This window comes from Raphanus sativus, unplaced genomic scaffold (assembly GCF_000801105.2).
Source record: "Raphanus sativus cultivar WK10039 unplaced genomic scaffold, ASM80110v3 Scaffold0370, whole genome shotgun sequence".
Classification (NCBI taxonomy): Eukaryota; Viridiplantae; Streptophyta; class Magnoliopsida; order Brassicales; family Brassicaceae; genus Raphanus; species Raphanus sativus.
In genome coordinates this window covers 19114-42181 of record NW_026615690.1, presented here as the reverse complement: position 1 = coordinate 42181, position 23068 = coordinate 19114, and the positions used below count along the sequence as shown (strand labels likewise).

The following is a 23068-nucleotide window of genomic DNA, read 5'->3' as shown; positions in this document are numbered from 1 at the left end:
GATAGATTCCAGATCCTTGGATAATTCTTGACTATAGCTTGTGTAATTCTTGAAATAGATCATTTGCTTTACGTTCATTGATTCATGTAAAGTAGTAAAAAGTCCCATTGCATCTCATGCACTATATCTTCTTCGTAATGTATTGTCTTTGATTTACTATTGAGTTTAGACGTGTTCAATAACTCGAAGTTTAAATATTTCTTATCAAGAACTAGTTAGTGGAACTGTTCTGTTTAAACAGATGTGATCCTATAACATTGGAGCGTTCCTCTATAGTTAACATATAACAGAGAGATTACTCAAGCAGATAGGATCTTTAGTATATGCACAAATAAATCTTCGAAACCACATTTTTAGAATGAATCTAAAAGCTTCCAAGAAGAACTATGTGCAAAGTCGAGAGCAATATATTAAGATTAAAACAAAGAGGAAAGGTGCTCAGGATTTGAATGAATGGTTGGGGAAGTATTTATCCTCAATAAATATTTCAGATTAACGAGATTACATAAACCCATCATCACTGCACCCACTATCCTCATTTTGCAAAAGTAACTTAAAAAAAAAAAAAGAAGAATCGAAGGAAGAAGAAAACGCAGCTCTGAGTTTAGGGTTGGTAGAGGAACACGTTACTTATAGGTCTCGCTGTCTGTATCCATGTGGTTTACAGATTGGGCCTTTTGTTTTGGCCCATTAATTTGCAGCCTAAAGATGCACTAGACAAGATTTTGTTTTAGTTGTCTCCGTCTCTTTTGCTTACTACATGTTTGTACTGTGACTCAGGTTGATTGCTACATTAAAACGACGAGGAGGAAAGGCGATATAAGAAGATGGTACGGGAAAGAAATGAACAAAGAATATATTAAGGTGATTTCTGAGGAAGCAAAGAAGTCACCTCCCCCAGCCTGGAACTGAAAGTACATAATCATGTTCCACAATAATACATAGTATATTCCCACAGTTTTGTGTCTTCTTAACATAGTACATGATCGGTTTTTTAGTTATTTTTGTGTACTACACTGGGTCATATAATTGATTTGAGTTACAAATATGGTAGAGGACGCGGTTGGAAGAGCAAGTGAAGCAGCATAACGCAAAGCGAGCAGCGGCTGAACAAAACACAAAGAAAGAGGATGATGATGATGATGATTCTTATGAGGTGACCCTTGACGAAGACTTCCTCACTGCCCTCGAATACGGAATGCCTCCGGCTTCTGGAATGGTACTATTATATCTTTCTTCGTTACGACACAGTAAAATTTCAGAGTCAAAAACATAAACCAACTTGTATGGTCAAGTACTTATATCAGTTTTACTGCTATTGTTTCGTTGTTTCTCTCTGAAGGGGCTTGGAATCGATAGGCTAGTGATGCTGTTGACAAACTCCGCGAGTATATGAGACGTCATTGCGTTTCCTGTTCTGAAAATTTAACAGTAGAACCCATGGTAATATGCATGTTTGTACCTTTACCATCTCTTATGTATCTTTTTGATTATTTTTCCAGCAAAAAGTTGTAAGAAGCAGGTGTACAAACGCGTTTAGAGATAGCAAAATAAACTCAGTGATTATTTTTCTTGATGAGTACCTGATACAGAGACATACAATAATACACACAAAAGTAATGCAACATTTGAGAATTGTAGTATACAGAATCTAGACAATGGTTGACATCCACCATTGCAGAATTGTAATGCAACATTTGAGTGTGTAGAACCATTCTGTTGGATCTAGCAATAGATAATGCTCATCTTACTTATAGCATATTGCAGATACTCTTCACATAAAGCCACTATAAGCCGAATAAATAAACATGTGAGGGTTGCCAAAAATAAAATAAAAATAAATAAACATGTGATGTTTACGACATTGATGGGTGAAACAATCAGGAACAACAGTAAAAACTGATGACTGTGATCTCATCAATTGGAATCTGTCCTTTTACTAACATGGTCCCTGTACTTTTGTCTGTTTCTCATCTGATCAACGTATATTTAAGGTCTTTGGATTCTATTGAAGAGGAGTGTTTATATACTGTGGTTATTAACACTCTTCCTCCAACACCCCCTTGCTGCTGTTTTGTTCTTTTCAGAAATCATAACTGTTTTCTTTCGGCACGTTTGTACCTTTTATCAAAGACAAGATTAGTGATCTGGTGTTTCAAAGAACCAACATATGTTTTGATGAGGGTTTTGCTGTGTAAGATCCAGTGCCCTTCTTTCATCTGCTTCTCTAAGCCTTCTACTTCTACTCACATCTATGCATCAGGGTCGCTGAGATTGGAGAACACGCCTGGAGTGTCTCTTCCACTACTACTACTGTTGTTGATGATGATCATTATGTTGATGCACATGTAGAAGATGTTGATGGTTTGTTGAATGAGGTTAGAAAAGAAGATTGTGCTATAGAGAAGGTCGAAGATTGCACCCTTGAGGAGAAACAAGAGAAGATGAGGGTCAAACTCATGGGGGAGATCATCCTGAAAAGCAGTTTCAAGAAGGAGGCTTTAGACTCAGCAGTTGGTGAGAGAATGGAGGAGGAGAGGAGAAGGTACAGTGGGTGGATTTGATGGGGAGAAAAAGCTAATGCTGAGATCCGTGTAGGTGTTAGTCGATATTTGCTTGCATCTTCTTCTCTGGTTTCTTGATGAAACTTTTGAGTAATGTTTAGTTGATTGGCATTGTATGATTGATTCTTCATTTTACTCGCAGCGAAGAAAGATGATATCAGATATGATGGCGACAAAGCTGTGTTTGCATCATTTTGTGATCAGTTGAGTTTAGTTTTTTGCCCGATGGTGAGAGGTGAAGAAGCTCGCTGGAGATTCAGCCTGTTCCTCTTGTGGCTTTGGCGTTGGGAAAAGTATAGATTAAGGTAGTACATATGGTAGAATTTGCAGTTGTTTTCATCAGCCAATCTACAATTGCTTGCTTGAGGTTATATGATGATTCCATATATAACTTGATAGCATTTGGTTACGGTTTTAGAATTGTAAAAAAAGATATGTTTCTACTACACTTGTTTAATCTTACCGTTTAAGACGTCAACACTGTGAAGAACAACACTGACACAATTTATTCAAAAGATTCCAAATTCGATATCTAACGTACACATAATGCTCTTGTTCAAAAAAATCATTACACTTAGCACATAAGTTTTGTTTGCAAGCTAAAGTAATCGGTATCCCGGTGAGCTAACTCTCATTTCGGAATGTTCATTCATATCTCCTCTTCAAAGGCAAATCAGGCTGCTCTATCTCAGTATCCATATCCTGAAACAAGACAAAGTCAAAGAGATTCAGAGAGTTTTTTTTTTATGCTATCGTCCAAGCTTACCGTCAATGGAATCAGAGTATTTGGAGTAACCTGAATTGTCCATTGGATTGCCAGCAGGAACTGGCTCTGGCTCCTTGATCTCCACAACCACACAGTCGGACATCAAGAACGTCTTTGCAACGGAAGCTGCATGTTCTAAAACACATCTCACAACCTGAAAAATTGCATTGAACTCACTCACGTTCAGATCTCAACAAATGGTTCAGCAAACAGTGTGTTATATTTGTGAAAAACTGACCTTTGTGGGGTCGATGATTCCTGCAGCCATCAGATCTTCATACTTCCCCGTTGCAGCATTGTAACCGAACTTTACGTCATCGTTAGCTAGCACCTGTGATGAATATAAATACGTTTTGTCAAGCAACTTACTCAGATAAAGAGCTGTAACATGACTGGAGCTTTAACGTTATATCAGTTACCTTCTCGCTGACAACGCTTCCGTTGACACCAGCGTTCTTTGCTATCAATTTCAGAGGGTAACTCAAGGCTCTTTTAACGATGTCTGCACCAACCTATACAGTCAAGAATTAGTTAGAAGCTAAGTCAGAGAAAGTAAAGTGCCCAAAACTCAACTCCTTACCTTTTCTTCATCGTTTACAAGGCTATCCTTAATGGCATCAACCTTGGCTGCTAGACGAAGCAGAGTGCAACCACCACCAACAACAATACCTTCCGCAACCGCTGCCTGAAACTCAGTTAGCTCATATATTTAAAGATAGTTCATGAGTAGTCAGAATAACAGACTCTTCTATATCTCAGAAAATCACCTTTGTGGCGTTAAGAGCATCTTCAACTCTTAGTTTCTTTTCTTTAAGCTCTGTCTCAGTTTGTGCTCCAACCTTTAACCAATATGCAAGAACTCTAATTAGGATCACTAAACATGTTCTTATGTTGTATAAATTAAACAATATCATGTGGAAATACGTACCTGAATTACAGCAACTCCACCAGAAAGCTTTGCAATTCTCTCATTCAATTTTTCCTTCTCATAGTCTTGCTCCGCTTGCTGCACATCCAATCAACCATTGCTATCTTAGCATTATAATAAAGTGATATACATAGTTTGCAGATTGTCTCATACATACCTCAATTAAATTCTTAATCTGTATGACACGCTTGTTCACTGCTTCCTGTGTGCTACCATCACCCACAATGGTCGTCATCTCCTTGGTGAGGACAACCTTAGAGGCGTTGCCTAAAACCTCTTTCCCAGCTTTGTCAACAGAAAGACCAACTTCCTCTCTTATCACAGTAGCTACACCCACGAACCCCCCAACAAGATTAAAACAGTGAAATGATTCCAAAGAGCATCTAGGTTTTGTTACAGAAACATTAGTTACCTCCAGTTAGAATGGCAATATCGTCAAGGTACTGGCTCTTCCGCTCTCCAAATCCAGGAGCTTTAAGAGCTGCTATTTTCAAAGTGCCTCTAAGCTTGTTAACAACAAGAGTAGCTAAAGCTTCCTGTTCAATATCTTCTGCTATTATTAGAATCGGATAACCGCCTCTAATAGCATCCTCTAGAACACCAACAAGATCCCTTGCATTGGTAACCTTCTTGTCAACAAGAAGCAGCTGCACAGCAGAAAGCTTCGTTAGTCTATCTATCATCATCACAACATCATTACAGTAGCTGTAAACAAAAAAAAATGTACCTTGCAGTTATCGTACTCGACAGACATTTTCTCAGTGTCTGTCACGAAGTACGGTGAGATATAACCACGGTCAAACTGCATGCCTTCCACAACGTAAAGGTGGTTCTCAGCGCTTTTACCCTCCTCAAGTGTCACCACACCTTTCCTGCCTACTTTGCTCATTGCTTCAGCGATCATGTTTCCAACTTCAGGGTTGTTGCCGGCACTAACAGCCGCCACATCCGCAAGTTCACTGTCTTCAACCTACATTTTCAATAACCATAGACTTTTGAGAGATCGAAACAGAGCTTTAGCACAAAAGAGAAAAGAAGAAATTTAACCTCCTTAGACATTAGCTTCAGCTCGTGAACCAAAGCCTTTGCTGTCTTCTCAATGCCTCTAGTGATCAATACAGGGTTTGCACCTGCAGCCACCACCTGCATAGAAAAAAAGAAACAAAATGTAAAGATTACTGAACTGTTCTTTTGAGTTCACATCAGAGAAACGCTGAAGGAAGAATGTGCTAACCTTGACACCCTCAGCAATAAAGCCTTGTGCAAGAACAACAGATGTTGTTGTACCGTCACCAGCCAAGTCATTGGTCTTTGCAGCTGCTTGTCTGACAAGCTTTGCACCAATGTTCTCACCGGGTCCTCCAACTCGACCTAACCACAAGAAAAAAAAACCTTAAGCTTTCAAAAGCCAATTTAAAAACTAAAATGAACATAATTTACCAAATCCATACCTCCCTAGCGACAGTGACACCATCATTAACAATTTTCGGTGATCCATACTTGCTCTCAAGAACAACGTTTCTCCCTTTTGGTCCAAGTGTCACACCAACAAGGTCGGCTAGCTTGTTAACACCGGTCTAATAAAAACACAGAGTTAATTACAAACCAAAAAAAGAGAAAAAAGAAAAAGAAACGAATCCTAATCATGAATCCTAATCATAGCCGCATATACTCACTTGAAGTTTCTTAATGGTAGAACCATCTTTGTTGAAATGCAACTCCTTGGCTGCACATACAATCGCAGCAGGACGGGATCTTCTTGGGCACACATTCTGTCTCCTTCCAAATGAGCTTGTAGAAAGCTTTGGGGCAATGGGAGCAGCAACCAAGGAGCCAAGTGAAGATGTAGCAGTGAAGGTCGATGCCATTGTGTTCACTTCTCACAGTCAGATAAACATTGTTAAACCAAAACAGTCAGACAACTTACAAGACACTGTTAAACTGTATGAACCACCTAACAAGATAGCATTAGCTAATCAAACTATACAAGAAAAAACATAAACCCAGATGTAAAAATCGATGCTTGTTTTTTCAAAATACTAGTTTCACTCATGCACCAATACTTGATACTTCTTGTCCAACACCAAACACTATATGAAAACAGGACACTCACCGTACAGTATAACAAAGGAGAAGTGGAGGAGATATCCGCCGGAGAGTTTGTTCGAGATAAGGAAGGGAGGAGTAGGTTTTATCTGCTGGTTTCTCTTTGAAGAGTGGCACTTTGCTAGTTTGCTTCCGAATGTTTGATATAAAGGCGCAATGGTATCTTTTTGCTCTTGAAGCTTCGAGTTAATCGTGACCGTTGGATGGATTGTTGTTTTGTTTTGTTATTGCAAGAACACTCTAGAGTCGGATTGAGTAATCGGATCCTAGGCTGTTTCGGGGTTGGCCTGGTCTGATTAGGGCTTTATAGATGAATACTTGATAATATAGGCCCATCTCGATAGCCTTTTGAATCTTCCGAATTGGCCCGTTGAGAGCGGTTAAACGATCAGACGCCCGTTGAGAGCGGTTAAACGATCAGACCTATGAGCGGGATTTTTTTTTTAATGAAAATTCCGTTTTTAATAATTTGCAAAAAAACAAATATCATTTTTATTTATTTTTTACAATGAATAAATATTTTTATTCTATTAAATAAAATATTCTTTTTGTCGGCAATTAAATAAACTATTTTTAAAATATCTTTTCAGTATATATAAGACTTTTTTCGGGGTTCTCATGGATATCGAATTTCTATCCTTTTCTTTTTCTTTTTTCTTCGTGTCTTTTGTTAGCCGGGAGAACAACATGTTTGCTGACTCTCTTGCAAAGTCTGCTCTCTACAACTTCTCTACTACTATGTAATGACGTTTAGATTTATAAATAGATCAGTTGCCCAAAAAAAAAATAGTTAAACTATTTTTTTATAAAAATACTGTTCAACAGTTGTAAATAAATTTATTCACTCGAAAGCTTTCTATTTCATTTATCCATTTTAATAGATTTGTTTCTGATTTACGAGATTACAAATCTATCAATGAAGGAAACTTCGTGGTAATTACCAAAAGAAGACAGACCAAAAAGCATACGGTCTCCCAGTCTTTTAGTAATAAAAGAGGAAATAAAATCTTAGGGAAGAAGAAACAAAACCAAATAGCGGAATTAAAAAAGGGAGGGGGAGTTCGTGGATCTATTTGAATCACTCGAAGCTAACGAGGCAAAACCCTTTTCTCTTCCTCCTCCTCCTCCTCCTTGCCCCCAAAACAAAAACCCTTTCTCTTGGCGGCGGCTGCGCGGCCAAATTCAAACCCTAGATTCCATCTGATTCCCTCTAGGGTTTTGGTCGCATCCACTGTTCCGACAAAGGATCTAATCTGGTTCTCATGGCTACCGTTGCTTCACCTGCTGATCGTATCCTTTTTCTCTCTCTCTCTCTCTCTCTCTCTCTCTCTCTCTATCTGTGTTCTCTGTTTCTCGATCTCTCTGTTTGCGTTACTGGATCGAGCTTCTGTCTCTCTCTCTGAGTGATGTAGATTAGTTGGGCTTAAGATGTTTGCTTTTCACTGTTCTAGTGGTTGGTTTGTTAGTTAAACTCACAAAGGTCTTTGCTTTTTTCCTTGACTCACCTTTGTTTTCGTAGAATCTGCTGATCTGTTGCAGAATCTCTCCTTGGACTCGCAACCAAAAGCAGCTTCGGAGATTCCTGAGCCGACCAAGAAGGTATGAAGCATCTCTGTTTTTTTTTATCTGTTTGCCACTTTTACAATTTAACAAGCTTTGTTTCTTTTGTGATTTAATATGTTTTTGCAGACTGCTGTTTACCAGTATGGAGGAGTGGATTTAAATGGTCAAGTTCCTTCCTTTGACCGATCTTTGACACCGTTGCTTCCCAGTGATGCCGTCGACCCTTCAGTTTGTTATGTTCCCAATGCGTATCAGCAGCCCTCCTATTACTATGGTAGGTAGCTTCATCCTCAACCCCCCTTTATCTAACATTATTACAAGTTTATGCTTAACAAAGTTTCTAAAACGTTCAGGATATGGGACTGGTGACTGGAGCGATTACAATGGTTACCAAACTCCTGACGGTGTTGACATGAATTCTGTAAGTTTATGCTTAGTTTGCCTTTCGTTTGTTCTGATTATTCTTACAAGGGAATTTATGGAGATAATGTTTCTCTTGTGTGTATCCTCAGGGTTATGGGTATGCAGCGTATCCTTACTCGCCAGCAACAAGCCCTGCTCCACAGGTTGCCGGAGATGGGCAGCTCTATGGAGCTCACCAGCAGTACCAGTATCCTGCCTTTTTTCCCACTGGACCTTTTGCTACCCCTACCCAGGGAGATCTCGCTCCAAACAAAGCCGGTGGTGTGAAGACGCTACCTGGGGAAAGCAAGAATGTTGCATCTGCTGCTGGTATGGCGAAAGGAAGCAATGTATCCGCTGCAGGGAAACCAAACAACCAGACTGCATTCAACACCTCGAGCAATTTGTATGGAAATGGTTATGCTGGTACTGGTTATCAGGATGCTAGGTTTAACTATGATGGATATTATGGTACTGGTTATTCGGATGTTCAGAGACCTGTTACTGGCGGGGGAGTTGCATCCTCCTATTCCAAGGCAACCAGTGTGCCTTCATCGAGGAATCAAAACTACCGCTCAAATTCTAACTACACGGTATGACATCTTTCTTTTTTTCTTTGTATTAACTACTACGCTATTGTCTGTTTTGTTGGCGTAAAGATTGGCCCTCAATCAATGTTCTCTATGCAGGGTGTGCACCAGCCTTCGTCGATGACAGGCTACGGTTCAACTCAAGGATACTACAGTAGGATGTATCAAGGCAAGCTATATGGTAACTATGGTAGCTCTGGGAGATCTGGTATGGGTTATGGTTCTTCTGGGTATGATTCAAGAACAAACGGACGAGGATGGGTGAGTGCAACAGACAACAAATACAGAGGCTTTGGAAGGGGTTACAATTACTACTATGGAAATGAGAACAACCTAGATAGTCTTAATGAACTTAACAGGGGACCTAGAGCTAAGGGCACAAAGAACCAGAAGGGAAATTCAGAAGATAGTTTAGAGGTTAAGGAGCAGACTAACGAGTCAAATGTAGCCGAGGCTGTGGAGACGGAGAACACATGCATTGTTCCTGACAGAGAACAGTACAACAAAGAAGATTTCTCAGTGGATTATGCGAATGCTATGTTCTTTATCATCAAGTCCTACAGTGAAGATGATGTGCACAAGAGCATCAAATATAATGTTTGGGCTAGTACACCAAATGGAAACAAGAAGCTTGCTGCAGCATACCAGGAAGCTCAGCAGAAACCTGGAGGCTGTCCTATCTTTCTCTTTTTCTCGGTGCGTATATAATCCTTAAATCAAATGCAGTGGTTTTTGTACTCTTTATTTGATGTTATTGAGCCATACTAACCTGTTATTTTTTTTTTGTTTTGCAGGTCAATGCAAGTGGACAATTTGTTGGGCTTGCTGAAATGACAGGACCAGTTGATTTCGACACAAATGTGGACTACTGGCAGCAAGACAAGTGGACAGGGTCTTTCCCTCTCAAGTGGCATATTGTGAAGGATGTTCCAAACAGTTTGCTGAAACATATTACCCTTGAGAACAATGAGAACAAGCCTGTCACTAACTCTAGAGACACCCAAGAGGTATCAGATCTGTAGAGCTTTTACATCTCTGCAAGTTATGTTCTCGATTTGGATTCTTGTGTTGATGTTTCTTTTGTGGGATTGTGTTATAGGTCAAGTTGGAGCAAGGTGTGAAGATTATGAAAATTTTTAAAGAGCATACGAGCAAGACTTGCATTTTGGATGACCTTTCCTTCTATGAGGTTCGACAGAAGACTATCTTGGAGAAGAAAGCCAAGCATCAGCAAACCCAGAAACAGGTAAGAGCAGGAAAACAACTATAAACCTTTTGTAGTCAGTGTACAACTCTTAAGTCTTTCCTCTAACATCTAAATGAACAAAATCAATAGGTAAGTGAGGAGAATAGTACAGAGGATGAGAAAAAGAAATCTGCAACTGCTGAGCCGGCTGACAAGGAATCTACTCCAGTTGCTCAAACTACCGGTAATGTCAAGGTTGATGAGAATGGATCTGTTTCTAAACCAGTTGATGTGGTGGCAAATGGTTGCTAGATAGAGTAGTCAATGCTGCTCACGGCTTGAGCATAAACGCAACTAGAGAAGTTATCTCTTGAGAACGAGTGCCGTGAAGCTTTGAAGCAAGGAGGAGCTTTAGTACCTAAGAAGACCGAGAACTGTTTCTTTACCCTTAGAAATGAAAATCATATTTTTTTCTTATCTTTTTTTTTTTGTTCTTGTTTCACCTGTCTTTACAATTTTCTGTTTTTTCGCTTTTTTGTTTTCTGTTGATGCTCCTACCTTGTAAAATTGCTTAATATGACCTCTACTAAATAGTGGGAAGTAGTGGAGAAAAAAAGGAGATAAAAGCAGGGTGGGATTTGTTTTCATTTCTGTTTTCTGATTTTGGCAGATGAAAGTTTTTTCTTTACTGTTTTTGGGTTCAGACTTGACCTAGTTTGTCACTGTCCAAAATTGAATCGTTCCTAGGTTATACCCGATATGTCTGTGTCCAAAATAAAAGAATGCTGTTGTACTAACCAATCTCCTATCATCAGGCTGCTTCCATCTACCAATAGGACTTGCTATGTCTGTTGACATGTAATCATTGGTGAAAGAAGCTTGGTAACTCAACACAAGACTGGTTTACTTTTAAGGTTGTCAGTCAGGTGATAGCCAAGATGGGTTACCTGCAATAGTGGTGAGTACTTCATGTTAAACAGAGTGTGTGATTATCATTTTTTGATTAATATTCATGCCTATACACACAATGTGATTAACAGTAGAGTCGAGAAAACTTAAGTATGCTTTTATAAATTTTCGAGCATGTAAAGCTATATGGCTTTAAGATCTAGCTTGCAGTAGCTCGATTCTTTAACCCTGTCGAGATCATCCTTAATATTCAGTGGGTAACACTCGTCTTTAACCCTATCGATATCATCCTTAATCCTTCTATTGCATATTGGTTAATAACATAGACAACGTCGTTGTCCAAAAAAGAAAAACATAGACAACGTTATTGTTATGTGGTTAAACATAGACAATTCTAATGTTAATCAGGTGAGCAGAAAAGTCCAACGTTAATAATCTGGTGAATAACTCTAACCAAGCGAGACTGCTTTGGAGATGGAGGGTATAAATATAATCGAACGTTTCTATGATTATATCCTTCCAGAACTATATATATACTCCTTAAACTTTCTTCGTTGATTATATTTTTGTCGACTTTTTTATAAATAGGAATTTTATGGATTATTTTTAAAGCTATAACAAAAAAAAATAAAACAATTTGTATAAGCGGTTTGTCTATCAGCCATGACCATTAGCCGAGAAGTTATCTACAAGACGTCCCTTTGTTCGTTGCCTTTTGCTATCTAGCAACATTGGTGCGCCGGTGGTGTTCTACTAGGCGGTACGTAGATAGCTGCGCCTGAATAAATTAATAGTAATTATGTCATTTAGATAAAGAAAATATAGTGTGTTCCAAAAAAAATCAAGAAAATATATAACAAAGTAATTAACAATCCATATACATAATGTTGTAAAATAATATTTAGATGGTGCTTTCTGTATTTATACTGCTCACCAAGTTTGCGGATTTTGTATGGTTGTGCCAAAACCATATAAGATGATGAGATCACTAAAGGGAGAATGAAAAGTAAAGCAATGAACCACAACTTTGCCTTCATTTCTTCTATTTTGTGTTGATATATTCGTCTGTTTCTCTAAGTTGTAAACGTTTTACGTATACATGTGTGTATTTATATGAACCAAATATGTGACCAAGTTTAATCATAAATCAATAACTAATCAGATGGGGCTTTCGGATGATTTCATTCATCTTTTACTTTAAATGCTGTTCCTTGTGATTCGTAGATTATCTTGGAGAGGAAGTTATGGAGAAGTTTGATTTAAAGTGTTATGAAGAATAAAATCTATATTCTTAAAATAAGTCTCGACTTTCAAATAGCGCGTGAATGAACTTTGAAATAGACATAAAATACGGTTGTATCATATAACTAGAAAAGACTAGGTCTTTGATTCTTATGATTTTACGGAGATGGTTGACTCGCTCTTTTTGTTCAAATAGTTCAGCTCATAGACGAACATTTAATTTACGAATAAGTAGTACGAAGTTTCTAAATCTAATATTTAGTGCAATGTTCTTTTTGTATTACATTTACTAACGATGAAAAATGTAGTCGAGATGACACATGCTTGACATCGCTTCTACTCATTTTTTTCAAAAATGGATTATGCATGGTTGAACTGATATTATTTTTAATTTTGAAATGGATAGCTCGTTGAAAGAAAAACAAAATGCTCATAATTCATATACTTGAAGCTACAATTCAATCATCTGATCGGTATGGATATATTTTTTTGACTAAATTAAAAGGTATGGATATAGTTTCTATCCCGTTTGTTTCTTTCTCGTGAAATATAGACACCTAAAACATAAGTCTATGTTTAAACTGAATACTCTAAACAACGTTTAGACGGGAGTTCGCCCTAAAAACCTCTCGGGCACAAAGATCGAGACAGCACCGCCAAGCTCCGTTTTTGACGTCGGTGGTGCCACTGGTCGCCGGCGTCGAGGCCTTCGTCTCTACGCCATCATGCTCTCCGCGTTCTTCTTGTCCTTCACCTCGAGTTTCAATTGCAGTGTCTCAATCTCAACCATAGCCTTCGTCATTGCCGCCGGATCTCCTCGGAGACAGCCCGTTGCTGTGAGTCGAAACGCCTGGTTACTTCCCTACGGTTCTGGGTTCACCGGACCGAACTTTTTATGGGGGGTTCCCCAATCCATCGCCATAGATCTGCACCGGAAATCCCATCCCATCCCACCGCCGTCACTCCCCATTCTCTTCATCTCCGATGCTATAGATCTATGCTTTCTCAAAACCGGTGTTCGTGGGACTCCAATGCGATCTACAGATCCAGTTCATTGTCAACCTGAAAGCTTGAAGTTGCAGAGCTCCTGCTCCTGTTCCATCTCTTCCCCCGCTGAGCTCACTCGCGATTATGGTGGTAGGGTATCTCTCGGTGAGGTTTCTCTCCGGGGTTCATGTAACCTTCCGCCGCTCACTAACCATAACACACCGGAGTCATCCGCCGCCTCTTCCACTCTCGGCCATCTCGTTTCCTCAGATTCCGAGTGCTGCTCTGTCCGACGAAGACCAAGCCTGTCTAACCACGAGATGGGCTTCACTGGTTTCTATTTGGATTTGGAAAACCCAACATGGCTCACAGGCCCCCATCTCCTGCTACTTGTTTCACAGCCCACTACAAAGTGGGGTGGGTTAGTCTCCTTGATTAACTTTCTAAAAATATTCGGTGGGTTCACCGTCCTTTTTATCGAAACTGATTTGCACTCAATGTTTCATTCCTCTTGTGAGAAGAGTTTATTTCTCGATCATTTACTGGTGGATTCACCGGGCTCATTTTCATCATCTCTAGCATCCTTCTTCTCGGAGAAGCGAACCATATTACCATCCGCCTCATCTTTGAGGAATGTTTTCCCTCCAAACACTAAATGGAGCTGTGTATCTTTATCTATAACCGTTTTGTCATCTTGTGGAGCGGTCCGTTTGGGGCCTGAAGATGCAACGGATGTCGTTTCGACGATACTCCGAGGTGCGGATTGGATCTTAACGTCACAATACAAAGTGACTAAATCTCAAGTCTCCGGCTTTGCTGTGATACTTGCTTTGACGCATTCGAGCCTTGCTTCGAGTTCGCTGTCTATCTATCTTAGAGGTCTCTCTACTTTTAACTTGTATGCTTTAGTGTTTGTCATTGTTAGAGTTTGTTTAAACTCCTCTCTTATTTGTAGTTCGAATGTTTGAGTTTTAATGGAAGTTTGTGTTAAAAAAAAAACAACGTTTAGATCATAACCAGTGGAAGAGAAGTCATGTTGGCAAAGCAAAGTACAAAACTCCACTAGTCTTATTCCTATGCGAAAATATATTCCAAAACATTATAACATACATTAAATATATTTTTATTTTTTGTAAAAACATACATTAAATATCATATGGAAAATATTAAGAACTTGATTGTGCTCGGTTAAAAGCCGGTAGCTACAATTGGCTTTATTAAATCAGGTGGCCAAAAACACTTATAAGTTAGTATAACATTTATAACCGCAGAACGTTTAAGCAAACTACAAACAATTTTTCAAACATGCATGTCTAACCGCCACTGCCTTTAGACGGTTTACTTTTATAAGATGGTCTTGTATGTGCTCGTTGCGGTGTTTCACTACCACCAGCGGGTGGCGATTGACTACGCGGTGTTCCAATTTTTTCATCTATAATAATAAAAAATTATAAATGTAATTGATACAAGTAATTTTCATAAAAAAGGAAATATGATGTCTGACATTCTAGATTCACAAAATTATGATAATATTTGATTTGTTCTGTCATTCTCATGTGTCAATAACTCAACATATACACTTGGAGATAAATACGAACAATAATGACCAGCATCAGCTAGTAAATAGAATCAATAATACTCACCGAGATTAGGTAAGAGAACTTGTGATGAATATGCGGAAAGAAAAACAAGAACAAATGCTATTAGCCACAATATTCCCTGCATCTCTTTGGTTTTTCAGTTATTTGTCAAACTACAAACTTAGTGAATATCATCGCTTGTTGGGTACTATTTATATCGATCTAATACCAAAAAGAGATTCGTTTTTTGACCGCATGAGTGTAAATTTCCAGACAAGTAGGCTTCCCACACACGGAAGAACATAACTGTAGTAGAAAACGGGCCAAAGACGGAGGACGCGCAACCGTATAGCACACAACTTATATCTTCATCACCATTTTTTTCTTTTGGGAAAAAATTCACCTGATTAATTAATGAAGTGTTGTTAAACCACATGCATGCAGTTCAAACAAGCGAAAAAAATCATGAACTGTCTACTACAAAAATTATTCAACAAAGTTTGCAAAAAAAAAAATTATTCAACAAAGTTAGAGTGTTTTAGTGGTTCTTACGTTTTTATTATTTAAATTGATTTAAGATAATATATGTCGTTTCTTAAAATATGTTTTAGTTATGTAAAAGCTCTACAAAAACACAATTTTATCCCCAAAAAATTCAGATATTAAAATTATTCAAATAGTAGATCATTTTTTTCATTTTTCAAATATATACATAAATAGTGTTTTATATTATTAGAATCATTTTTATCAAATCAAAATATTATATATTACAGATTTTAATATATCTAAATTATCCATACAACTGTTAAGAACATTTAAAATTTTAGGTTAAGATTATAATATTATATATATATATATACTACTTATTCTTATTTTACTCATATTAACTCAAATAAAATTTATTATTTAAATTGTATAGTATTAGAGAAATATTTTTGTCCATAATTTTATAAAATAGTAGAAAAATAAAAATATCTAAAATTATAAAAGAAACATAATATGCAATATTATTTAATTATATAAAATTTTACATATAAGTATTATAAATACGTACAATATTTTGAATCCTTTCATTTATTTTCACTATATAAACATATATTTGGATCACTATATTTACTATATCCACTTTTAAATTGTTAGATCCGCTAAATATTCACTTGTTCTACACGATCCGTTTGATCCAATATAATTGCACCATCTAATATATTATTTCATTCGGAGCCTAAATCGTAAGATACTTGACGACCGGATTTCAAATAGATGTTATTCTCTGTTAAAGAAAAACTATTTTCTTCCACGTCTAGTAATCTTCATAGAAAATACATAGAGGTCGTGTAGCATGGCTTAAGAGATCCCTTTGAAGAAAAAATAATACATACCTCGTTCAATTTTAGACTTTGGAAACAAGTACGCATTTTCCTGTGGGTTAAGTTTCTTATATATTTTTGCTGTTTTTCGTACGATTGAACTAGACGTGTTGACTGGACGAGGTAAGAAATGCAACATATCAACTGTTTTTCCTAATATTGTATTTGTTTTCCTGTAGCTTTAGGACTCTCATAAATCACAACATTACAGAAACAAACAAATGAAAAGTATATGCAACTTACAAAGTATATATACTACTTGCAAAGTATATGTACATTCACGATTCATCTTAAAAATTAATCTCCATTGCCCATGGAGGACGGATTCATACAAGGTTTGTCTTTGCGTGTAATCTGCGGATTGGTACTCCATTGGCCCGCAGGTGGCGACTTACTACATGGTGTTTCAATATCTTCTTCTATTAAATAAAAAGAAAATTAAGTTGATAACTTGATGCATGTAAAAATTGTTGATGTAAAGATGTCCGCCCTGAAGTAGTCGCTGACGTAGTTGCTGAAGCAGACGTCGTAGTGACTAGTGAGTGGTGAAGACCATGTGGAGTCGAGATGCTGAGCTGGAGTCGTGTAGACTTGGAGAGTAAGGGAGTATCTTGGAGAAAAGGCAAATAGGAATAAACTTGGGGAGCAAGTTTATGACTTAAAGGAAAAGGAATAAGTGCATTCCAAGAAAAGGAAAGTTGCACTTATTGATATGGAAGATGTCCATATTGTGGTTCCTTGGAGACTAGGGTTTCAGGAACGTGGAGTTAGTATAAGATATCTATGTAGTCGTCTGTAGAGAGACAGAGACACAGAGGCTGATCTTATAGAGAGAGAGAGAAGCGCTTGGAAGTGTTCTGGGTCGTGCTGAAGCAGGGGCTGAAGTACTTGACGGTGGAGAGACATAAGCGGGTAGCTTAGGAATTGTTCAGTAGCAGCTGTTAGGGTGTTAACAGGCTAGCGAAGCTGATTAAGCAGAACTTGTAATTGAGTTGTACAAGGCGATTTCTAATAAAGCTATTGAGTGTGCTTGTGTAATTGTCTCTCTTGGTTTACCTTCTGCATTACTTGTTGTGGTGTCATCTTTGCACTTACAAGTGGTATCAGAGCGGGTCACCTAAGTTACTGGTGTGATCCTAGAGGTGAAGATGGACACGGTTATTTCTGTGCAGAAGGCAATCGTGTTGAATGCGGACCAATATGGTCATTGGAAGGCTCGCATGAAGCAGTTGATTCGAGGAATCAATGAAGATGCGTGGACAGCTGTGGAGACTGGTTGGGAGGAGCCTACCATAGTCACAGCAGATGGGAAGAAGCCTAAGCCAAAGGAGGATTGGTCAGAGGCAGAGCGCAATGCATCAAAGTTTAATGCAAAGGCGCTTTCGACGATTTTCGGAGCTGTTGAAGTAGAGCAGTTCCAGCTGATTCAGGGGAGTACTTCAGCTAAAGAGGCGTGGGAGATCCTGCTGAATTCGTTTGAAGGAGATGATAGTGTCAAGAGGACACGTCTGGATCATCTTGGGTCGCAGTTTGAGAATCTGAAGTGGTCAGATGCGGATACGGTGGCGAGCTTCAGTGCCAAACTCAGTGCTATGGCGCATGAAGCATGTGTACTTGGAAAGAAGTACAAGGAGAAGAAGCTGGTGAAGAAGTTGCTACGTTGTCTTCCAGCAAAGTTTGGAGCTCAGAAGGCGGTCCTAAATATGACTGCAAACACGGATGAGCTCAAGTTTGACAAGGTTGTGGGTATGCTGAAGGCGGAAGAGATGGAGACAGGCAGTGGCTCGGTGTCTACATCAGGAGGTACGCCAGGGAGTATAGCCCTTGTAGTTGACAAGGAAGCAGAGAAAATTCAGGAGCTTGAAGATGCCGTGGGCATGTTGGCTAGGAATTTTGGCAAGAGGATGAATTTCTCAGGTGGGAGAAATCAGGTTGGTCGCCAGGGAGGTGATCGTGACAGTAGCAAAAGAAGAGAAGGTCTCAAGTGCTACGAGTGTGAAGGAGTTGGTCATATAAGGGCTAACTGTCCGTTGGTACAACGAAGAGAGCTCAAGTGCTCTGAGTGTAGAGGTGTTGGACACACACGGCGTGAATGTTCAAACTCAAGGAAGGGTAAAGGTAGTCCATTACAGTCGTCTGATGAGTCAGAGTCTGAAGAAGATGGAAAGGTGAACCTTGTTGCATTTGGTGCACGCAAGGAGGGATCTAGTGAATCCTCTGGTTCAGATCTCAGTACAGATGATGAGGAGTATCACGTGCTGCTTAACAAGTGGTTGAGGGTCAAGGACCAGAATCTGAGATTGGAGGATATGGTTCTGAAGCAGAACGAGCTGCTTGAAGAACTTCGTGAAGAACTTGCTGCTGTGAATGAGAAGAATGAGTCTCTTGAGCAGAAGGTGAGCGAGTTGAGGGAAGTTGTCGTTGGAGAACGAGATAGAGCAAGGATGCTGGAACGTGATTTGGCTGAGAATCGCAAACAGATCAGGATGCTCAATAGTGGATCCAAGGAGTTGGATAAGATACTCTCGATGGGACAACCAGCCAAGGTGAACTGGGGTCTGGGATATCGAGGAGCTGAGGGTACTAAGGAAGTACATAAGGGGCTGTCACATTTCGTGCATGGGAGCACATCAAAAAGTGGAGCCAAAGAAGCTTGTCAGGAAGTGCGTCGGGACGTACGACAAGAGGTGCGGCAAGAAGTTCTACAGCGCGTGGCTGTGAGTAACAAGCCGAAAGTGATACATCAGTGCAGCAACATGAAGGTCAGACAGGGGGTTCTGAAGCATGGGTGTGCAGCTGGTACGAGGAAGGAGGTTGATCGGTGCATCAACAACTGTGTCAGGCCAAAGAAGAAGCAACATCGGATGTGCTGCTGGTTCTGTGGGAAGGTTGGACACAAGAAGGTGGAGTGTTTTGCTCGTGAGAAGAGCAGAAACATGACCAAGAGGGTGAACAAGGCGTTCACTAAACCCAAGAGGGTTGAAGAGGTGTCTGTAGCCAAGAGTGGCTTACTTGATGAGATCAAGAAAGAGACATCAGAAGAGGAATGCAGCTCTGGTAGGAGTGATCTTGAGGAAGATCAAGAAGCATCAAGTCTGGAGCTAGGACACGGAGTTGTCCGTAGCACAAAGGGGAAGGAGATCGAAGTGCGTCAGGAAGTGATGCGAGAGGATCTTCAGGAGGGTGATAGCGAAATCACTCTAAGGCTATAGCAACGAGTGCAGAGGGCACTCAGGGTGGTTGAGAAGAGGCTCATGGTCAAGGAGACGACGCATGAAGGAAGCCTGGTCCTCAACAGAAGTGGGTCGAGAGGTAGCTCGACAGGTGCGTCAGATCGTGATGCAGTAAGTGTAATCTATTCCGCTGCAGCAGAGGCTGTATCATGATTACGCATGGAGTAGCAGACGTGTTTGTCTGTAAGGCTTGACATCTAAGCATCTGTTTTAGCTTAGTATGCAATCAAGCAGGGGGAGAATGGTGACGTTCTGGTCCAAGGAGTGCATATCTCATGGGGGAGAAGAGCATAGTGATGGACGTCCTGAAGTAGATGATGCTTGTCTCATGGGGGAGAAAAGCATGGTGTGGTGCACATCTCGTGGGGAAGAAGAGCACATTAAGCGTGGAAGTTTCCAGGTGGGGAATGTGGTTATTGAACCAAAAGGAAAGTTGCACTTATTGATATGGAAGATGTCCATATTGGCACACAAAGCTAAAAGGGGGAGATTGTTGATGTAAAGATGTCCGCCCTGAAGTAGTCGCTGACGTAGTTGCTGAAGCAGACGTCGTAGTGACTAGTGAGTGGTGAAGACCATGTGGAGTCGAGATGCTGAGCTGGAGTCGTGTAGACTTGGAGAGTAAGGGAGTATCTTGGAGAAAAGGCAAATAGGAATAAACTTGGGGAGCAAGTTTATGACTTAAAGGAAGAGGAATAAGTGCATTCCAAGAAAATGAAAGTTGCACTTATTGATATGGAAGATGTCCATATTGTGGTTCCTTGGAGACTAGGGTTTCAGGAACGTGGAGTTAGTATAAGATAGCTATGTAGTCGTCTGTAGAGAGACAGAGACACAGAGGCTGATCTTATAGAGAGAGAGAGAAGCGCTTGGAAGTGTTCTGGGTCGTGCTGAAGCAGGGGCTGAAGTACTTGACGGTGGAGAGACATAAGCGGGTAGCTTAGGAATTGTTCAGTAGCAGCTGTTAGGGTGTTAACAGGCTAGCGAGGCTGATTAAACAGAACTTGTAATTGAGTTGTACAAGACGATTTCTAATAAAACTATTGAGTGTGCTTGTGTAATTGTCTCTCTTGGTTTACCTTCTGCATTACTTGTTGTGGTGTCATCTTTGCATTTACAAAAATGGCACATATGTTTTCTAGTTTTACTAGAAACCTTGTAAGCTATTAAACCATTAATACTCCATATTATTTGATCATAATGTTAAAATGGAAATATGATATATAAAATGTATTTAACGTATGTACAAGTTTGGGTAACCAATTGAGTGATAAATATAAATACTACTTACTGAGTTTGCGTAATTCATATGGCTGAAGTGAAATTGCATCGGATGAAGACATCAAAGAGAAAAGTAACAAAGAAGCTATAAACCACACCGTTCCCTTCATATTTTTTCTTCTAGTTTTTTTTTTCTGAACTTTAAAATTTAATTTGCTCTTTTCTAGTTTTGCTTTAATTCCTGTTAGAAAGCTAATATATATTTGTATTTAGAGCAACAAAACGTGTGAGCAAGTTTCAGAATGTATTAGTATACAACTAACTGATGGAGCATCCAGCTATCTAATTAACCAGAACTACTTAATATATATATTAAAATAGAATTTGTTTCATATTTATAAAATAATGCTTTATATCATTTCAAGTATCCATAACGGAAAAGATGTAAGTTAGTTATAATATAGACGAGTGGCATTAGAAAATAATTTATACGTCTCCAAATTGTGGAATTTTAGAAACCAAATGTCAAAGAGCATGAACATCGTTATCTAGAGATGTGCCTTTCACGCCCAAATTTGAATGTGTACAAAAGACAAGGTCAATTTTACAAATTTAAAAACTTAAAAAATACGAGCCAGCTGGCCATTATTTGCTGATTATCATTTTCTTCAATTAAACTATAGAGTCATTTAGGTAGATGGTCATAAAACTAAAGTTATTTAGGCAACTAGGCAAAATTTTCTGTATTTAGATAGTTGGTCACATGAAGTAAACCAAATTTACATTCTTATCCCTTTGTAATCATAAGCCATCATATATATTTTAGATTAATCTTGGTTATCGTAATAACTACAATAATATATATGAATTCTTTTTTTTGGTAAAATATATATATGAATACTTATTATAACCAAATAGAAAATCTAAACCCAAATAAAAACTTTAAGCCAAAACCCAATTATAAATTTTATACCTTAAATCTAAATAAATATTCCAAATTCTAAACTCTAAACTGTAACCCAAAAAAAATTATAACTTTAAATCCAAATATAACTCTAAACCTTAAACTAAAATAGAAACTCTAAATTCTAAACTCAAATAAAAACTGTAATCTTTAAACCCAAATAAATATTTAAACCCTAAATCCAAATAGAAATTTTAAACTCTAAACCTAAATATAAACTCTAACTTTAACCCTAAGTCCAAATAAAAAACTCCAAACGATAAAATTTAAATGTAAACCCAAATAAAAAATTTAAATCCAGATAGAAACTCTAAATTCTAAACCAAAAAAAAATTCTAAGTCCAAATAGAAATTATAAATTCTAAACCCAAATAAAAACTCTAAACTTTGAACCCAAATAAAAATTCTAAACCCTAATCTCTAAACTCTAAACCCAAATAAAAACTCCAAACTCTAAACCATAAACTGTAAACCTATATAAAACTATAAATTCTAAACCATGTATAAATTTTAAATTCTAAACTCAAATAAAAGTTCTAAACTATATATCTTAAACCCAAGTAAAAATTCTAAACTTTAAACCCAAATATAAACTATAAACCTTAAACCCAAATAAAATTTCTAAATCTTAAACTCTAAACCCAAACAAAATCTCTAAACTCTAAAGCTTAATTTTTTATATGAGTAATTATAATACATAAAAAGATAACAAATAAATTGATATGGTACAATATAGTTGAAACATAATTTGGTTTAGTCCCTCTTAACCTTATGTCAGCAATTATGCACGATACATTTAGAAAATTAAAAACAAAAGAAAACCAGATGTCTTATTGTAGGGCTAATAGTGTCATATAAGGAAACTCGAACAGTAGCTTCATCGTACATTACCCAATATGCAAATAATCTTCTAAACGTGACTATAGGGTGCAATTGCTCTAAACTATAACGTTCGTACAAAAACAAATGTAAAAATATTTGACGCCTTAAACTGCATTTGGGCCTGGGGCTTGAGGCGAGTCACTCCCACCCCATTGGCGCGATCGTGTGGCGATTTACTCCGAGGAGCTCCGATCTTCATTATCTTTCGAATGTCAACGGTTTCTACTATCTTTTCTTCTTCTATAAATTTTTAAAAAGAAAAGTTGAATTGATGTAATAAATACTAGCAATATAGCATACAAGTAAAAGTAGCAAATGTTATCAAGATTCTTACTCTCTTTCTGTATGGTTTGATTAGTAGTAACCTAATAACTTCTCATTTGACATACATAGGAAAGAACATGAGAAATATCAATAATACTTACTGGACTTGTATGATTGAGGTAAAACGACGTATGGCGAAAACGTGAGAAATAGAATCAGAAGCAAAACAATCAAACATAACTTGCCCTTCATTTTGCTGGTGATACGTTCTACATATTGTGTGAGATAGATTTCAATCAAATCTACAACTTCAG

At 38.2% G+C, this 23068-nt stretch overlaps 1 protein-coding gene, 1 long non-coding RNA gene, 1 other non-coding gene and 2 pseudogenes across 3 annotated transcripts; 2 read left to right on the top strand and 3 right to left on the bottom strand.

Annotated features, from left to right (window-relative positions):
* Positions 1–436: 436 nt before the first annotated feature.
* LOC130501996 (small nucleolar RNA U30) lies at positions 437–525 on the bottom strand. Its single transcript, XR_008939989.1, has one exon. It is a non-coding gene; the product is annotated as a small nucleolar RNA U30 (small nucleolar RNA).
* Positions 526–1944: 1419 nt separating this feature from the next.
* On the top strand, positions 1945–2581 carry LOC130501995 (uncharacterized; annotated as a pseudogene).
* Positions 2582–3026: 445 nt separating this feature from the next.
* Positions 3027–6519, bottom strand: LOC130501993 (chaperonin 60 subunit beta 2, chloroplastic-like; annotated as a pseudogene).
* An 869-nt stretch (positions 6520–7388) lies between these two features.
* LOC108830459 (YTH domain-containing protein ECT2) lies at positions 7389–10752 on the top strand. Its single transcript, XM_056996804.1, has 9 exons — positions 7389–7654; positions 7884–7963; positions 8054–8201; positions 8281–8348; positions 8440–8922; positions 9019–9615; positions 9714–9926; positions 10019–10165; positions 10256–10752. The coding sequence occupies exons 1-9, from the start codon at positions 7627–7629 to the stop codon at positions 10415–10417; spliced, it is 1926 nt and encodes a 641-aa protein (XP_056852784.1). The 5' UTR covers positions 7389–7626; the 3' UTR covers positions 10418–10752.
* An 11665-nt stretch (positions 10753–22417) lies between these two features.
* Positions 22418–23068, bottom strand: LOC108860964 (uncharacterized). Its single transcript, XR_001950778.2, has 2 exons — positions 22916–23068; positions 22418–22730 (listed from the first exon to the last, which is right to left on the bottom strand). It is a non-coding gene; the product is annotated as an uncharacterized LOC108860964 (long non-coding RNA).